The sequence below is a fragment of the Hemiscyllium ocellatum genome, chromosome 29, assembly GCF_020745735.1.
Source record: "Hemiscyllium ocellatum isolate sHemOce1 chromosome 29, sHemOce1.pat.X.cur, whole genome shotgun sequence".
In the NCBI taxonomy this organism is placed as follows: domain Eukaryota; kingdom Metazoa; phylum Chordata; class Chondrichthyes; order Orectolobiformes; family Hemiscylliidae; genus Hemiscyllium; species Hemiscyllium ocellatum.
Genome location: NC_083429.1, coordinates 49,916,063 through 49,933,228, shown reverse-complemented (window position 1 = coordinate 49,933,228; position 17,166 = coordinate 49,916,063). Strand labels below are relative to the sequence as shown.

Here is a 17,166-nt window from a genome sequence, read left to right as displayed (position 1 = left end):
GTCCTGTGGAAATTTCAAATAATTAATCTCGGCTATCAAAGTTTATCAGGGATAGTGATCGTATTGGCTGGTAATTAATTTAGGAAGATGGAAGGTTTTGCCTAGTGCTGCATCTGGGAATAAAGCAGGGTAGTAAATAACCTTCACGAAAAGCATTTGTCACCATGGATTAAATACTATATTTGTGGCTATATTGATTTATGACTAAAGCACTTAATGTTCTACAGTGCAGCACATGATAAACAATAACCAGGGTTTAGAATGAATTCTGCAAGGGGAAACAAAACTATGGCACAGTTTTGGTACTTTAAATTAAAGGGCTATCTTAAACAACTATTTAAAAATTCTCATTTTCTAGAAAAGGCTACAGTTTGTGCTTGTTCACTTTGAAAAAAATTCAATCTCCAGGATGCGAGCATCAGTGGCGAGGGCAGCATTTACTACTGATCCCCAATTGTTTAGGAGACAGTTTAGAGTCAATTACATAGCTGTAGGTCTGGAGTCACATGTAAGTCAGACCAGGCAAGGACAAAAATTTCCTTCACTAAAGGACTTGAGGGATTACGGAGAGTGAGAGGGTGGAGAGAGGTCAGGCAACGTAAATAAGAGGGAGAAGTTTCAAATGGAAGTGTTGCTGGACCAGGAGCCGATATTGCTCAGCAGGGGGTGATGCGTGATTGGGAGATGTTTCATGCTCTGGTATGGGGTGGCAGAGTTTCCGTAATGTTGTAACCAATCCCAGGCATATCACAGATGGGCTAAGGCAATCATCACCACTTGAGCAGCAAAGGAGAAATTAAGAAGAATGGCCAAAGAAGAGAATTTTGAAACAGGTGGGGAAGCTGACAAGAGGAGAAGGTTTTTTTTTTAGGAACCATTATATGAAGGTTTTGCCTCTAAAGGTGTGATTTGAGATCAGGGAATGGGGTATTGAATTGTATGAGAATCCTGAGCAACAGAGTGGAGGATTTCATAGGATTGGGCAGTCGCACTGAAGTGGACGGGGTGAGATCACGAAAGGACTTGGAGACAAATATCTCAATCTATTTGCCTCAGGGAGTCTGGGTGGGCTACCGGGGGTATGGGGGAGGTGAGAGGGAGTTGCTTGACAGTGGAACTTGCTTTCTGTCAAAATATTAGTCAGTTCTAAAATTGTTGACTTCTTGTTCCTGCAGATAAGTGAACACCTGTACACTAAGCCGTGTAACTGACTGCCACAGACATCCTCATGAGTTGGTCCAGCGTACAGCAGAGTGGTGGATTTGATTAAAAATGGGATTAATAAAGCTTCAGAACCCCAGCCATCCCTCGGCGCTCCTTCACAAGGCTAACCAGATGCGACTTTTGGGGACTCTGTGTGACGTGGTGATCTTGGTAGATAGTCAAGAATTTCATGCCCATCGGACTGTTTTAGCTTGTACGAGCAAGATGTTCGAGATTTTGTTTCTTCGCAACAGTCAGCATTACACCTTGGACTTCCTTTCACCAAAGACCTTCCAACAGATTCTTGAGTACGCATACACTGCCACGCTCCAGGCGAAAGTTGAAGACTTGGACGATCTACTGTATGCGGCTGAGATCTTGGAGATTGAGTATCTGGAGGAACAGTGTTTGAAGATTCTAGAGACGATCCAGACCACAGATGATAACGATGCAGAGATGACAGTCACCGAAGACGAGGATGGAGGCAAGACCAAGTTTAACAAGAATATATTGGTGACAAAACAACTGTCTGGTGAAGAGGTTGGCTATATGAGTAATCAGGCTGTACCAGTCAGGATGATGGAAGAACAAAGCCCTTCTGTCTCTACATCGTTTGGGCTTTCAGCAATGAGCCCCACCAAAGCTGCTGTAGATAGTCTCATGAGTATTGGACAGTCAATTATTCAAGGGTCTTTACAACAAGCCTCCGCAGATAAAGCATTCACTGCTGGGGAGAGGCATACCATGCTAACTGAAGTCAAGCACGAGATGATGCAGGTAGAGGAGGGATCCAGCCCCAAGACTGGTGAATCAGGCTCTTCAGCGGGTGAAAAGTTATCTGACACAGATAGGTACAAAGAAGCCCCTGGCACGCCAACACGTAGCAGTGTAATCACCAGTGCCCGTGAGCTGCACTATGTTCGTGAGGAAAACTCTGGAGAGCAAGTTCACGAGGCAGGGCTGGGTATACAAGGCAGCTTGGAGAGTAACCCCAACATGCAGGCTGAGAAACATGGCACGTTGTACCCTGTCCAATTCAACCGCAGAACTGACGGTCTGTTGGAGGTGCCTACTTCCTTATCCTCTGCTCTCCACGTGCAGCCTACACTCTCTGTGGCTATGGACTTTACTGGTTATGGGGGGCTTCTGCCTCAAGGTTTCATTCAGAGGGAACTTTTCAACAAATTGGGCGAGCTTGCAGTGGGCATGAAGACCGAGAATAGATCTGCCAGTGAGAGGTGTAACGTTTGTGGCATGGAGCTATCAGATAATGACGCCATTGAACAACACAGGTAAAGACATTGCAACCATGCCTTGTGGCACTCCTTGAAGGGTTGTTTAGCCAGTGGCAATGCACCCAGTCCTTATTCTGATCATTGGGTGCTGGCAAAGGGAGCTGATGAGAGGTTACAAGTGGGAAGCTACGAGAAAAATCAGAAGGATCTTTACAGAGTCATAAGATGTTAAAAGGCTTTTTTCTTTTACTTTGAAGTGATGGACAGGCCATAATTTCAATCTTGCTCCTGTATCTTTCTCCATGAACTGTCAGTTCTGATCCTGGCCGCCAGCTCACAGTCTAGGCCCTTTTAAGTTTCCCGTTTTACAAGCAGCTATCTAATACCCTTTTAAATAATTTATGAACTCCATGACATGTTTTATAGCATACCTCTCTCTGCTCTAACCAGCTTCTGTGCAAAAATCATTCTTTCTTTTTTTCTGACCTCCCCATTTGTCTCTCCGATTGTCTCCAACCAGCAACAGTGTAGATAGACAAACATCTTTTTAAAATATAACTAAAACTGACCGGTGTTTTTGTTTTAATGGGAGCCACTGAGATGGGTTAGGTATAGAAGGCTTAGGGGACTAAATGGTCTACTATTCCTATGGTCTCCTTAGAGTTCAGCTTGGAGTGGGAGAAGATTTGTAAAAGATTCTGTTTAACATAGATAAACGTAAAGTATAAGATGGAAAATGAAACCGCGTATGTACTCCATGAATGCCGTAGGATTTGTTGAAGATTCTGTAGGAGTGCTCCTTGGCTCGAGAACGGATGGGTCCAACCAAAGGTAGCACAACATAGAAATTGTACAGGCATCCAAATAGATGGTTTTCCTTGTCCACACTTCTTAAGCTTAAGATCTGTTTCTGTTAGTGGTATTCCTTGGGATGAGTGAGGGTAATACAGTCTGTCAACCATTGCTTAATCCTGAAACCAAACTGTTCTTCAACTTTTCCTGGATATTATCTCGTAGGATCCAGGAGTGCACAGTGAAAAACTGGTATTGGTTGGTTTCATTATTGAAGGAAGGTTTAGCGAGTACAAAGTGCGTGCATTCTGAAGGATGCAGGTTGTATGCAGCAGGCAGTAGAATGTTGTGTCACTGTTTCTCTCAGTCACTCATTGATCAAATTTCTCTCTAATGTGAGGCAATAATAGAACAATGTCCCGACAAGGACTTCAGCTCTGTTGCAGTGTACCAGCTGGGGGACAGCACTGATGGGTATAAGTCAGTCCCAGTAAAACAGGGTGCTCTCTGAATGGAGGCACAGTGTTGTTGGGACACATCTACAGTTGTACAACACTGGGATATGTTTGTGGTGTGAGCAAGAATGTCACTCAAACAGGAACCAAATGAGTTCAGATTTCTCTGAACAAGGGGTCAAAAATTGATTTTTCTGGATCAGTTTGTCAAGTTAATGGTTCTAGAAAGCGCTTACTGTCGGCATTGTCCCCAATTTCGAAGAGGCCCTTGTGCATTTTGCAATGCACGTCTCCTACCATCAACCAGATTTGCCTAGTAATAGATCTCCCTGTCGGAGATTTGGAGCCTGTTAATTGACTGAGTTGAGACTAGAGGCGTTGTCTATTTTGCTGGTGAGTGTGGTTCAGCTTAATTTTGACCAACGCCAAATGTTCTTGCTTTGAGACAGTCTAACACCAGTCTGGCATATCTCTGTTAGGGCAGTAGAGAATAGTTTTGAATCCTGATGAAAGATTCTGACCTGAAACGTTGCCTCCCCTTCTCCTCTGCTGCTTGACCTGCTGTGCCTTTTCCAACTCAAGTGTTCATCCACTCTGAGCTGGAGCCTGGCACACTCCTCCTGCTGACCATGTAGTGTGGACCATGAAGTGACCCACGTTGAAAATATTTTCTCTTGCAGCATTAATACTGAGCAACACAGAGGGAGAGGTTGAATAGCCACATTCTGTGCTGCCCACTCTGATTTGACCATGTTCAGATGCGAGCGGTGGCGTGGAGACTTTGCACCTGGAGTCAAAGACATTTGTGTATAATCCACCAGCTTCAATAGAAGCAGCATGCTGTGATTGTTAAAAATACAAACCCAGTGCTGGAGAAGTTCCGTAGGTTTGTTTGGCAGAAGCAGCGGAGAAAGAGTTAACTTTTCAAGTTTGACTCTTTGAAACCTCCTCAGGGAGGTCAGCTCCAGGTTTTCTCCAATCTCTTCACCTGTGACAGGTGGCTGAACGTACAGCTAAGAGTGTGGTGTGAAATGCGTAGCACGCACAGGCAGGAGGTTTACAACGCTGGGCTGCCTCACGTCCCAGCGAATGGTTACAAATACGCTAGATGGGGAGGATGTGGGTTTCCAGCCCTCCCCTCCCCCCTCCCCTCCCACAAACGATGTGGCTCCTCTTAACACATCTGCAGACGTTGTGAGACCTTTCTTTACTGACTTGCAAAGGACAGCATGTTCCTCTATTGGAGTTGAGAAATAAGTGTGGGGAGTGTAGGCTGGGGATTTTGGGGGGTTTGAAATGAAGGCATAATTAATTCCCAACCTACTCATCTGGGGCTGGTCAGCAAGTAGAGCCAAAGCTAGTTTGCAGAAGTCCACTTTCAGGTTGGGTTTGCTTGCCACTGGAACCCTGATATCTGGTTGCTAAGGCCTTGCTGAAGGTGCAGATTGCTTCTTGTTCCTGAGCAAATGCCTTGGTTTCATTCGCTCCTCCTATATTGCTGCCAAGGGTGATGGTGTAAGTTAGTCTAATTAACACAGTTTACAATGAGCAGTGTTGTATTTTGGAATCCAGTTACCAAGGATTGGACTGTGGTGACTCTGAGCTGCAATAGGCGAAAGTGAGGACTGGAGAGTCAGAGTCGAAAAGTGTGGCGCTGGACAAGCACAACAGATCAGACAGCTTCCCAGGAGCTGGAGAATCCTCAAGAAGGTCTTATGCCCAAAACGTTGACTCTCCTGCTCCTCTGGTTCTGCCTGACATGCTGTGCTTTTCCAATGCCACACTTTTCAACTCTAATTTGTAATAGTCAGGACCATGGTGGGGTAACAGTGTCAACTCCATAATATCTTGCTGGGTACGTCGTCATCATGTCTGTGTGTCCATTGCAGATAGTATTTGCAAAATCTGGTTATACTAGTTCAGAAGTCACATGAAACTAGGTTATAGTCCAATCACCTTCATCCCTTCCCCACTCAGCCATTGTACTCTATGCTACTTTCTCCCCACCCCCACCCTCCTCTAGCTTATCTCTCCACACTTCAGGCTCACTACCTTTATTTCAAATCACAAGCTTCTGGAGTGCTGCCCCTAAAGAGCAATCCACCGTAAGCTTGTGATTTCAACCAAAACAGTTGTCATATAACCTGCTATCATATGACTTCTGACCTTGTCCACCCATCACAGTCCAACACCAGTACCTCCACATCATAGATATACTAGTGTCAGTACATCTCAAGATGATAAGATGTGATCAATCAGATCATCTTTACTTTTGGAATATTGCGTGCAATTCTGGTCTCCCTTCTATAGGAAGGATGTTGTGAAACTTGAAAGGGTTTAGAAAAGATTTACGAGAATGTTGCCAGGGTTGGAGGGTTTGAGCTATAGGGAGAGGTTGAACAGGCTGGGGCTGTTTTCCCTGGAGTGTTGGAGGCTGAGGGGTGACCTTACAGAGGTTTATAAAATCATGAGAAACATGAATAGGGTAAATAGACAAAGTCTTTTCCCTGGGGTCGGGGAGTCCAGAACTAGAGGGCATAGGTTTAGGGTGAGAGGGGAAAGATTTAAAAGAGGCCTAAGGGGCAACGTATTCGAGCAGAGGGTGGTGCATGTATGGAATGAGCTGCCAGAGGAGGTGGTGGAGGCTGGTACAATTACAACATATAAAAGGCATTTGGAAGGGTACCTGAATAGAAAGGGTTTAGAGGGATATGGAGCAAGTGCTGGCAAATTGGGCAGCATGGTGGCTCAGTGATTAGCACTGCTGCCTCACAGAGCCAGAGACCAAGGTTCGATTCCAGCCTTAGGCAAATGTCTATGTGGAGTTTGCATGTTCCCTCGGTGTCTGCATAGATTTCCTCTGAGTGCTCCGTTTTCCTCCCACAGTCCAAAGATGTGCAGGTTAGGTGAATTGGCCATGCTAAATTGCCGATAGTGTTCAGGGATGTGTAGGTTAGATGCATTAGTCAGTAGTAAATACAGGATAGGGGAATGGGTTTGGATGGAGGGTTGGTGTGGACTTGTTTGCTGAAGGGCCTGTTTCCGCACTGTTGGGATTCTCTATAAATTTAGGCTATCTGGTCAGCATGGACGAGATGGACCGAAGGTTCCATTTCCATACTATACATTTCTATGACTCTATAATGACAGACTGAAATCTTGCTCCAATTCTTGCGAATTTCACTGGGGGCAGTTCTGATGGTGTCAGTATCTTCTGAGGATAGCATCTCGTTCGGCTGAGCGACTTTGCATATGAGTTGTATCATGAGTTTCACACTAATGTGAAACTTGAACAAATGCATCAGTGGAAAATGTAACAATTTTGGAGAAGAAAAATCACCGTTTTAAGAGCAATTGGCATGTGATCTCATCAGGGAACTCGGAATTTATTGTTTGAAGAATGCAGCATACCCACTTTTTATTCAGCTGTCCGTGGTAGTAGTCTGGGCTGCACTCCCTGAAGAGACCCTGGAACTAGATAAAATAGTAACAGGACAGGTGAATATATGTTTAAACAAAGAACTGTTGAAGGACATGGAGAAAACACAGGGATGTGAGATTAATTGAATAGCTCTTTCAAAAAGCAATGCAAGACGGAGTGCCCATCTCCTGTGCTGCAAGATTCTGCGGTTGTTTCGGAGCTTAGGATACAGGGTCACTTGCTGTTGTAAAGCTGCAAATTAAAATGCATTGGTACTTGCTTGAAGATGCAGCTTTATGGGAATTCTCTCTGCTCGGCATGTGTAACCTCTGCTGTTGATGATTTCCGGATTTTGAATGAGATTGCTTCGAGAAACCCCTTTAATCACCCCCCACCCCTTAATCTTCTCCCTTCCCGTTACCAGTCCCTTCCCTGTGTATTCACTGCTCGCCTTATTAGTGGCACCTGGTAATGGAGCCTCCTAATCGAAACCAGGATTCTCTTTCTTTCTGCCTGGCCGGTGACAGACAGCTTTGTCAGTCCGAACATGCAATGCTAGGAAGTCCCATTAGCTTTATTGCTGGAAGATCCTGAGCTGTTCAGGAAATGAGTGCTGCAGTTAGGCACAAAATCCTGACCTGCTCGTGTAACCCCTGGTCATTGGGAAGACCTCTGTCAACACACTGGGGATTTCTGTTTCTCTGGTTCTCGTCTGGAGTCCTGAGGTTAACAAAAAGTCTATAGATTGACATTCCTTTGGAAAGAAATCAGCTTGTGACCTCTGATTTATTCTTTGTACGAGAAGCATGAGGTGTTTATTTTTTTTTGAAACTTGATGTATAATTTAAGACCTATGGTAATATAGCCACTTAGATTTTCAAATAGTGTTAAAATAGAACTGTAGAGCAGAACATGTCCCACTGAATTTTTTTTTCAAATATTCTCTTCCCTCCATAACTCATCCCCATCCCCCACTATCACCAGTACACTCTTGCCCCAACTTCCACCACTACCATCACCAACTTCACCACCTCATGCTGATATCTACCAGGATATTGATACGCACTGACTTGCCCATCTCACCTCATATATTTATATATATATTCAGGCTGGAATATTTAGTAAAGGAGATCAACTCATTCAAAATTAGCTTTTATGCTTCTAACCCAAAAGGCATTACTTCATAAATCATTGTGTCTGGAGATTAGTTCTTTCCTCTAAAACTATGGTTTTGTATTGACGCTATCCTTAATCTGTTGAAATCCACAGCATTATCCACTGGGAAAGTTCAATCTGAGCATTTTCTATATTTTCCATCGATCAGACTGTGCAGATTGTGTCCCTTTTATGCTCATCGAAAATATTGGAAATGTGAAATATAGAGACTGTAAAATATTGAGAATTTGGAATTCATTTCCACATCAATTCATTATTGTTCATTTTGGGGAAGCTAGATAAAATTGAGGGAAGAATAAATAAAAGGGCAGGAGATGAAATAAGTTGTGGGGAGGCTTGTGTTGAGCATAAACCTCAGTATAGACCAGTTGTGGCCTGTTTCTGTGCTGCATCGTTGTGATTTTATAATGAAACAACTACTGCATTATTTTTCATGGAGTGCTGCTGAATTAAGCATTTACTCATTCAGAATGATGGGCTGGGAATTCCAACTAGGTTGGTTTTGGTAACTTTATTTTGGGGACAATGAGTTGATTTTGGATAGATTTTAAAATTGCAAATGCAGGATAATTTTTTTTTACAATTTCTCTCAACCTACAGAATCTGGGAATCACAAGGTCAAACTGGTATTTTCTGAAATAAACCAGACTGATGAGTGAGAAGTAGATCATTCTTAGTTTTTCACTCGACAGAGCAACTTAACAGCGCATTAAAGCGTTCAATAAAGTCCATAGAAAAATTGAGTCCTAGATGTACTTGACAGGTTTTGAACAGGTTAAATTTAAAAGCTGTTTTCTCTCTCACATTAGTTTAGTTCAGTTCAGGAAATAAATAGTTTTCAGGCAGCTTTGCTTCTCAGTTCCTGTAGTCTGGGTTATGGTATAATTTAATGCTCTTTGCTGTTGACTCGCATTTCCCTAATTTGTCTCTCTTTGAACATTTCTTGAAAGGGATTTCAGAGTGTGTAAATGATGGTGCGGGCTGGTAGTAAGGTACTGAAACCTCAAACTTATTTATTTGAAACATTTTTAGCTGAAATGCTGATGTTTATTTGGTTCAGTGTCAATTCAGTGCTGTTTGAAAGGAAGTTTGTTGTACAAATAAGATTTAATGATGACTTAATTACTGAACCTCAAAAGTAAATTTTGTCTTAATCAGCACTCCATCCATTATTATCAGGACTGGACTGTTGAAAATAGCTGTAAATTTAAAATATAAAATTGCACTTTATGTTTCAAATATATTTGAATGAATTTAAGCATTCCAATAACCAGACTAATGAATTATTTTGACCAGGACAAATGATCTTCAAAATTTAAATAATCAAAATATTAGAAAGAATGAAAGTGAGAAAATCATTAATTTCTTAGTGTCTTTGATTTGTCTTTAAGTTGTAACTTTTATATAATGGTGGATGTATCAATTGCATTGTACAACATGCAAAACAGAATCCTATTAATTACTTCCACAATTGACCTGGCAAAATTTCTGTTAAAATTTAGGTAGTTATGCAGATGGAATCTTGCATTGTCGATTTGTTTTGAGTGGCAAATTAGCAAACGTAACCAGGCAGTCTGTACGGACCACGCCAACTCCTTTTACAAATGTTTAAAATATTTCTTTGGACTTAATTTTATTGGATGGCAGCTTGAAGGTATATCATGTTCAACTCTATGTAATTGCTTCCAGATATAACACAGGGTTATGTGTGTTAGAATGAAGGGTCTGGTAAGTGCTAGCTTCCTGTGTAAATTTGGTTATTCTATTCATTCTGGGCAGTCCTGGACTCTGTCATTCTTTTTCAAAAGTGTTTTCCAGGTTAGTGCTAGAGCACAAATTAATTCAGACTGAGTTAATAACTTGACTAGATTTCAAATAACTTTGTGATTTTCCAGAAGAGAGAAACTATAGAGTTCGAGTCAAAATTCAACAATTTTATCCTAATTTTGTTTGCCTTCAATCCTTAAGTTGCTGTTTCTTCTTAGGATACTTGTCAATCACATTTTTTCATCTTGCTTTCCTATGTTGTTGCCTCTGTATTGCAGTAGCTGCAAGTTTACTGTCCTCTGCTACCTCTCATTCTCACTGTGTCTTTGTGGGTTTCCGCCAGGTGCTCCGGTTTCCTTCCACAGTCCAAAAATGTGCGGGTTAGGTGAATTGCCCGTAGTGTTAGGTGAAGGGGTAAATGTAGGGGAATGGGTCTGGGTGGGTTGCTCTTCGGAGGGTCAGTGTGGACTTGTTGGGTGAAGGGCCTGTTTCCACACTGTAAATAATTAATCTAATCAGAAATTTCAGCAGAAAATCTTAAAAGGTGCTTTTTAACAGCATGTGTACATTACATTTTCAATGTTGACTTTTATTTTCTTAACCCTCTATATTTCCGTGGAGTTGCTTGCAATGCTCCACTCTGTTCACTGAATCCTAGAATCCCTACAACGTGGAAGCAGGCCATTCGGTCCATCGAGTCCTCACTGATCCTTCAAAGAGCAGCCCACGCAGATCCCTGCCTGCACATCTTTGGAGAGGGAAGGGAAACAGGTGACCATTCCCCTCTTTGTTTTCAGATCCCTCCAGGGTGTTGCCCCTAACTATCCTGTCAGTCACGTCTGCACCCTTCTCCTTCTGGCTCACTGCACATGGCCAATTTATCACTCTGTCACTGGTGGCCCAGATGTCCAGACCAAAAGCTCTGGGATTTCTTCCCTAAATTCCTGAATGTCTCTTGCTTCCTTAAGATGCTTCTTAAAGTTTTTCTGATTTGACCAAACTTTTTGTCATCTGTCTGAACATCTTACATGGATTGTTAACCTTCTTTTGACAAGATGCCCACAAGGTGTTGTGGAACATTTTGCTACTTTTAAAGTTGCTATATAGTTGTTGGAATGGCCACTGCAAGGTGTGGGAATGGAATTTCACTTATCTTCTGTTTGGTATCATGCTTTTTTCATATTGCAGGATGTGTACATTGTCTTATCTGCCAACGGCGTTCTGGATATAAAAATGATTTTGTCGGTCATTCATTTTATATTCCTATGCAATGAGTAACCTGTCTGTGGGTGCATGCTTAACACTGATTGAAACCAAGGGTTAAATGGGATACATAAAGCATTCTATCAATTTGATAGATATAAAAATATAGACTTGAGGGAGCAAAAGGGATTTGTTCCTTTTTAAAATCACAACTTAATTGAACATTGTAAAGATTGGGGATAAATGTTGTGAAACATTAAAAGTGATTATTTGGAAACTAATGGGTTAAGACTGCACAGTCTGCATGGTTTATCTTTTCAAAGATTCAAGCAATTTTTTTTTCACTTCCTATTATGCTAAGCCCCGTAGAGTGCTTTGCCCCACTTACAGCACCCTTCCTGAACGGCTGAGATCATTGCCACTTGTAGCATTTGTATGTCAGAGCACTGCTTTTTACAGCTTCTGTGGCTGAATTTTAGTTTTTCTGGCATGGGCCCAATATTTACATTCCTCTCTCTTCCATACACACACTTGGGCTTTCTATCTCCTCCTGGATGTATGCACCATCTCGAAGATCTGAAAGCCAGCAATTATCAGCAGCTTGTAATCCCTGTAAGAGCTCCTGAAGGCAGGCAGAGTGATAGTGCGTTTTTTTTTGTTTGAAGAACTGCTAGACTTGTGGTTATGCATGTGCAGATCGGAGCTCCCAGATGCAAGTTATTGAATGAAGGGTTGTGCTCATGACCCTCTTGAAGGGTAGATGTTTGCTGCTGGTTCGGTTGTTTCAAGCGATCTTGTCCACTAAGGAATTTGCATGGGAGTTATCTTGGATTCATTTTGTCTCCCCAAGTACATATATTATTAAAATGAATGGAATGTGAACATGGGAGGTGCAGAATAGGGGATGCGGGGAAATGAAAGAATTTGTTCATAAAATGCCTGATTGTCATGCAATGGATAACATGAAGGTAAAAGAGCAGACCAATTTAATGTACATTATTCAAGCACCAGCAAAGTTTTGCACTTGAATGTTTTCAATTGAATATGAAGGTAGAAATATGATTTGATGGAGGCTGTTATAGAATTTGGTATGAGGGGAGAAACTATTTTCCTGTGGATACAGCCTTAACGTTTGAACCAGACCAGTTTGGAGGGCAAATAATTGAACCCTTTCAAAACTTAGGCTACTAGACTTTTGCCTGTTTATGACGTTGGGTGCTGACAATCTAAGGTAGATAAACGATTGAGTGAGAACAGCCAGAATCTAATTAAATGAGTGGGCAAGCAGGCTTGAAGGGATGAATAGACCTGCTTTGTTCCTCTGGATTGAGGAAAAGAATGCTGACCAACACACAAAATTTAAACACTTGAGATTTTGGAAGAGAAGTTCAGAAAATAGTGCACTGAGTCTTGCTTCTCAACACTAAGAGGGTGAACTGCAAAGGGAGAGGAGTTGGGACGTTGTCTAACTGAAGCTGAGGGAAAAGAAGAAGGGAAATTTCAAAGTGCAAAGATTATGCTATTGTGTAAGAGCGGAATTGGTAGTGGCTTGGAATCTAGTACATGATGCATTACTCAGTAACCTGGGGAATAAAAAAAACCTGAAGCTTCCTTTCCTTATGAATATGTGTACCCACAACCATGCAAAGCAGTCATGAAAATCACCGAGGAAGAGAATGCATAAAGTAAAAACAATTTATTTTGCTGTTCATGCCTTTTCACTTCTTTTTGCAGCTACCTTAACCTCTCATTTTTAGAGCAGAAATGTTCCCACTCTGTTTATTTTGGCTCATTTGGATTTGTTTACTTGGAGTGGAGCACGCAGTGTGTGTTGTCATTCTTGAGAAGGAGCAGTTTGTTCTATGTGACTAGAAGTGTTCTGTCTTCAATCTATGAGCTCAACCTTCTATAATTTGGAGACCAATTACTTCCGTCTCCTAATTTCCCACAATTCTTTCTCTCTCTCTCTCTCTCTCTCTCTCTCTCTCTCTCTCTCTCTCTCTCTCTCTCTCTTTTATGTGAAATTATTTCTGAATGTTCTTCATGTTTCAAAGTTGTGTTACTTGTGGATTGCAGTAGCCTCGTTTAACTTAACCCAACCTATTCAATGTGTTGAACAGCAATTAACATAGAAACATGGGCCAACTAAAATGGTTCAAGAGCGCAAACAAAAACATGATTCTCCGATGCTCTTATGTGACCCAAGATGAATTGACAAGTCAGACTCCAAGTTCCATTCCTGTTGAGTTGACTAATTTTTGTTGGGTCTGCACAGTTAGGTTGGCACATTATTGTGTAGTGAAGATATTGGGTGTGAACGAGATGACAAGGCTCTACCATTTTGTTGGCTGCCAACTGTTATACTGACCATGATGCAATAGCCCAGCCACATTTCATTAGTTAGGCTCCTGTATGAGAGATGAAAAACACAGCAGGTCAAGCAGCATCCAAGGAGCAGGAGAATCGACGTTTCGGGCATGAGCCCTTCTTCAGGAATGAGGAAAGTGTGCCAAGCAGGCTAAGATAAAAGGTAGGGAGGAGGGACTTGGGGGAGGGACGTTAGAAATGCGATAGGTGGGAGGAGGTTAAGGTGAGGGTGATAGGCCGGGGTGGGGGCGGAGAGGTCAGGAAGAAGATTGGTGGTGCTGAGGTTTGAGGGTTGGGACTGAGACAAGGTGGGGGGAGGGGAAATGAGGAAAGTGGAGAAATCTGAGTTCATCCCTTGTTGTTGGAGGGTTCCTCACTGTCTCCTGTATGAGAGAGAGGCTGGGATGATATACCCATAAGGAGGCCAATCAACCCATTGATCCGCACTGGCTTTTCAAAGAGCCACCCAGTCAGGTTCACTTCCTGGCAATATTTTTCTCCATGTATTTCTTGAACTCTCCTGAAACCTCTTACTGACCCTGTTTCTTTCAGTGCTCCATCAGACAGATCATTCGAAATTCTAGCCACCTGTTTATGTGACCATCTTCTCCATTAAATGCTTTTATTTCCACTTTTCGTCAGTATTCACTCAGGAACAGGACACTATTGCTGATGTGGATATTGAGTCACAAGTGATTAGAATGGATGGCCTTGAGGTATGTAGGGAAGAGGTCTGGGGAATACTGGAAAGGATGAAAATAGATAAGTCCCCTGGGCCTGATGGCATTTATCCTAGGATCCTCTGGGAAGCTAGGGAGGAGATAGCAGAGCCATTGGCCTTGATTTTTATGTCGTCATTGTCTACGGGAATAGTGCCAGAAGACTGGAGGATAGCGAATGTGGTCCCCTTGTTCAAGAAGGGGAGTAGGGGTAGCCCGAGTAACTATAGGCCAGTGAGTCTCACTTCTGTTGTGGGCAAAGTCTTAGAGAGAATTGTAAGGGATAGGATTTATGAACATCTGGATAGGAATAATGTGATCAAGGATAGTCAGCATGGTTTTGTGAAGGGCAGGTCGTGCCTCACAAACCTTATTGAGTTCTTTGAGAAGGTGACTAAGGAGGTGGATGAGGGTAAAGCAGTAGATGTGGTGTATATGGATTTTAGCAAGGCGTTCGATAAGGTACCCCATGGTAGGCTAATGCAAAAACTACGGAGGTATGGCATTGAGGGTGCATTAGAGGTTTGGATTAGGAATTGGCTGGCTGGAAGGAGACAGAGGGTAGTAGTTGATGGAATAGGTTCATCTTGGAGTGCAGTTACTAGCGGTGTTCCACAAGGCTCTGTTTTGGGACCATTGCTGTTTGTCATCTTTATAAATGATCTAGAGGAGGGGCTTGAAAGCTGGGTGAGCAAGTTTGCGGATGACACGAAAGTCGGTGGAGTTGTGGACAGCGAAGAAGGATGTGGCAGGTTACAGCGGGATATAGATAAGTTGCAGAGCTGGGCAGAAAGGTGGCAAATGGAGTTCAATGTAGCTAAGTGTGAAGTCATTCACTTTGGTAGGAGTAACAAGAAGATGGATTACTGGGCTAATGGTAGGCTACTTGGTAGTGTGGATGAGCAGAGGGATCTTGGTGTCCATGTGCACAGATCTCTGAAAGTTGCCACCCAGGTAAATAGTGCTGTGAAAAAGGCATATGGTGTACTGGGCTTTATTGGTAGAGGAATTGAGTTCCAGAGTCCTGAGGTCATGTTGCACTTGTATAAGACTCTGGTGCGGCCTCATCTGGAGTATTGTGTGCAGTTTTGGTCGCCATACTATAGGAAGGATGTGGAGGCATTGGAACAAGTGCAGAGGAGGTTTACCAGGATGTTGCCTGGCATGGTAGGAAGATCATATCGGGAAAGGCTGAGGCACTTGGGGCTGTTCTCATTGGAGAAAAGAAGGTTTAGGGGAGATTTGATAGAGGTGTACAAGATGATTAGGGGTTTAGATAGTGTAGACGCTGAGAACCTTTTTCTGTTAATGGAGTCAGCTGTTACTAGGGGACACAGCTTTAAATTAAGGGGTGGTAGGTATAGGACAGATGTTAGGGGTAGATTCTTTACACAGCGGGTTGTGAGTTCATGGAATGCCCTGCCAGTAGCAGTGGTGAACTCTCCCTCTTTATGGTCATTTAAGCGGGCATTGGATAAGCATATGGAGGTTATTGGGCTAGTGTAGGTTAGGTAGACTTTGGTCGGCGCAACATCGAAGGCCGAAGGGCCTGTACTGCGCTGTATTTTTCTATGTTCTATGTTCCAAATAGTGAGGCTTGTTTGTAATCTGTCTCTTGTGTGGCAAGTCTGAATATTAACTTGGCACATCCCACTCCTCTCATTATTGGTCATGTGCTTTGTAAATCTTTCATGGGTTATCCCCCTACTTTCCCCTTCAATTTAGGAAATCTGATGTGCAAACACTTTGATTTAGTCACACAGCATGGAAACAGAGCCTTTGGTCCAACCAGTCCATGCCAACCATTATCTCGAACTAAACTAGTCACACCTGCCTGCACTTGCCCCATATCCCTCCAAACATTTCTTATTCATGTCCCTATCTAAATGTCTGTTAAACATTGTAACTGTACCCCTAACCACCACTTCCTGTGGAAGTTCCTTCCACACACGCAGCACTGTGTTAAAAAAATGTCCATGTCTTTTTTTAAATCTCTCTTCTCTCACCTTAAATATATGCCTCCTAGTCTTGAAATGCCTAATCTGAGGGAAAAGATACCTGCCATTTACCTTATTTATGCCCCTCATGGTTTTATAAACCTCTGTAAAGACACCCTTCAACCACCTCCAGTGGGAAGAAAAAGTCTCAACCTTTCCTTCCAACACAACCCTGCCATTCCCAACAATTTGGCTTCATCTCCTCCAAAATTTTGTAAGACATCCATTGGTTCAAATAAAATTGGGTTGTGTGTATGGAGGTGCAGAAATACAATTTTAAAGTATTCCAGTGATGAAACACCTTGGAAATTAATCTTTAATTCCTGCAGACTGTGGAAGTACCCTGCAGAATTGAGCATGCTGAAGAGAGCTGGACAGGAATAGCTTATAACTGGTACTTCATTTGGTGTGTGCCCCAGTTTTGTCTGTGCATATATTTGAGTAACAGGTTCTCCACAGACGTATTATCAATCTAACTGATAACCTTGTGGTCTGTTATACAATATATGGAGAGCTGCTTCTCTGATAAAGGCATGTGCGCCATTGTTAAATGGTGAACTGCAAATATAATGATTCCCTTTTGTAGAGACCTCAAACTTCATAACTTGGGAACTGAATAATAGACATTGCTCTCTACCACAGCTGCGTGCTTCCACTGTGGTTTTCTTTTAATTAATTGGCAAGCGATCATTTTATGTTTCACTGTATGCAGCCTTGATTACATTGCTTATCTCTTAACTGAAAGCACAGGATTAATAAGATAAATCCAAACCAGGTGAGAATGATTCATTCCAGGGACTACACCATGTTGCATTTCAACTGCACACGCAC

At 42.5% G+C, this 17,166-nt stretch overlaps 1 protein-coding gene across 3 annotated transcripts in view; it reads left to right on the top strand.

Annotated features, from left to right (window-relative positions):
• Positions 1–17,166, top strand: part of zbtb16a (zinc finger and BTB domain containing 16a) — a 279,344-nt gene that overhangs the window by 10,052 nt on the left and 252,126 nt on the right. For all 3 annotated transcript variants that reach the window (XM_060846844.1, XM_060846845.1, XM_060846846.1), the window contains exon 2: positions 1,176–2,495. In XM_060846844.1, coding sequence (XP_060702827.1) covers positions 1,273–2,495 — 1,223 coding nt within the window. In that variant the 5' untranslated portion in view covers positions 1,176–1,272. The remainder of the gene's footprint in view (positions 1–1,175; positions 2,496–17,166) is intronic.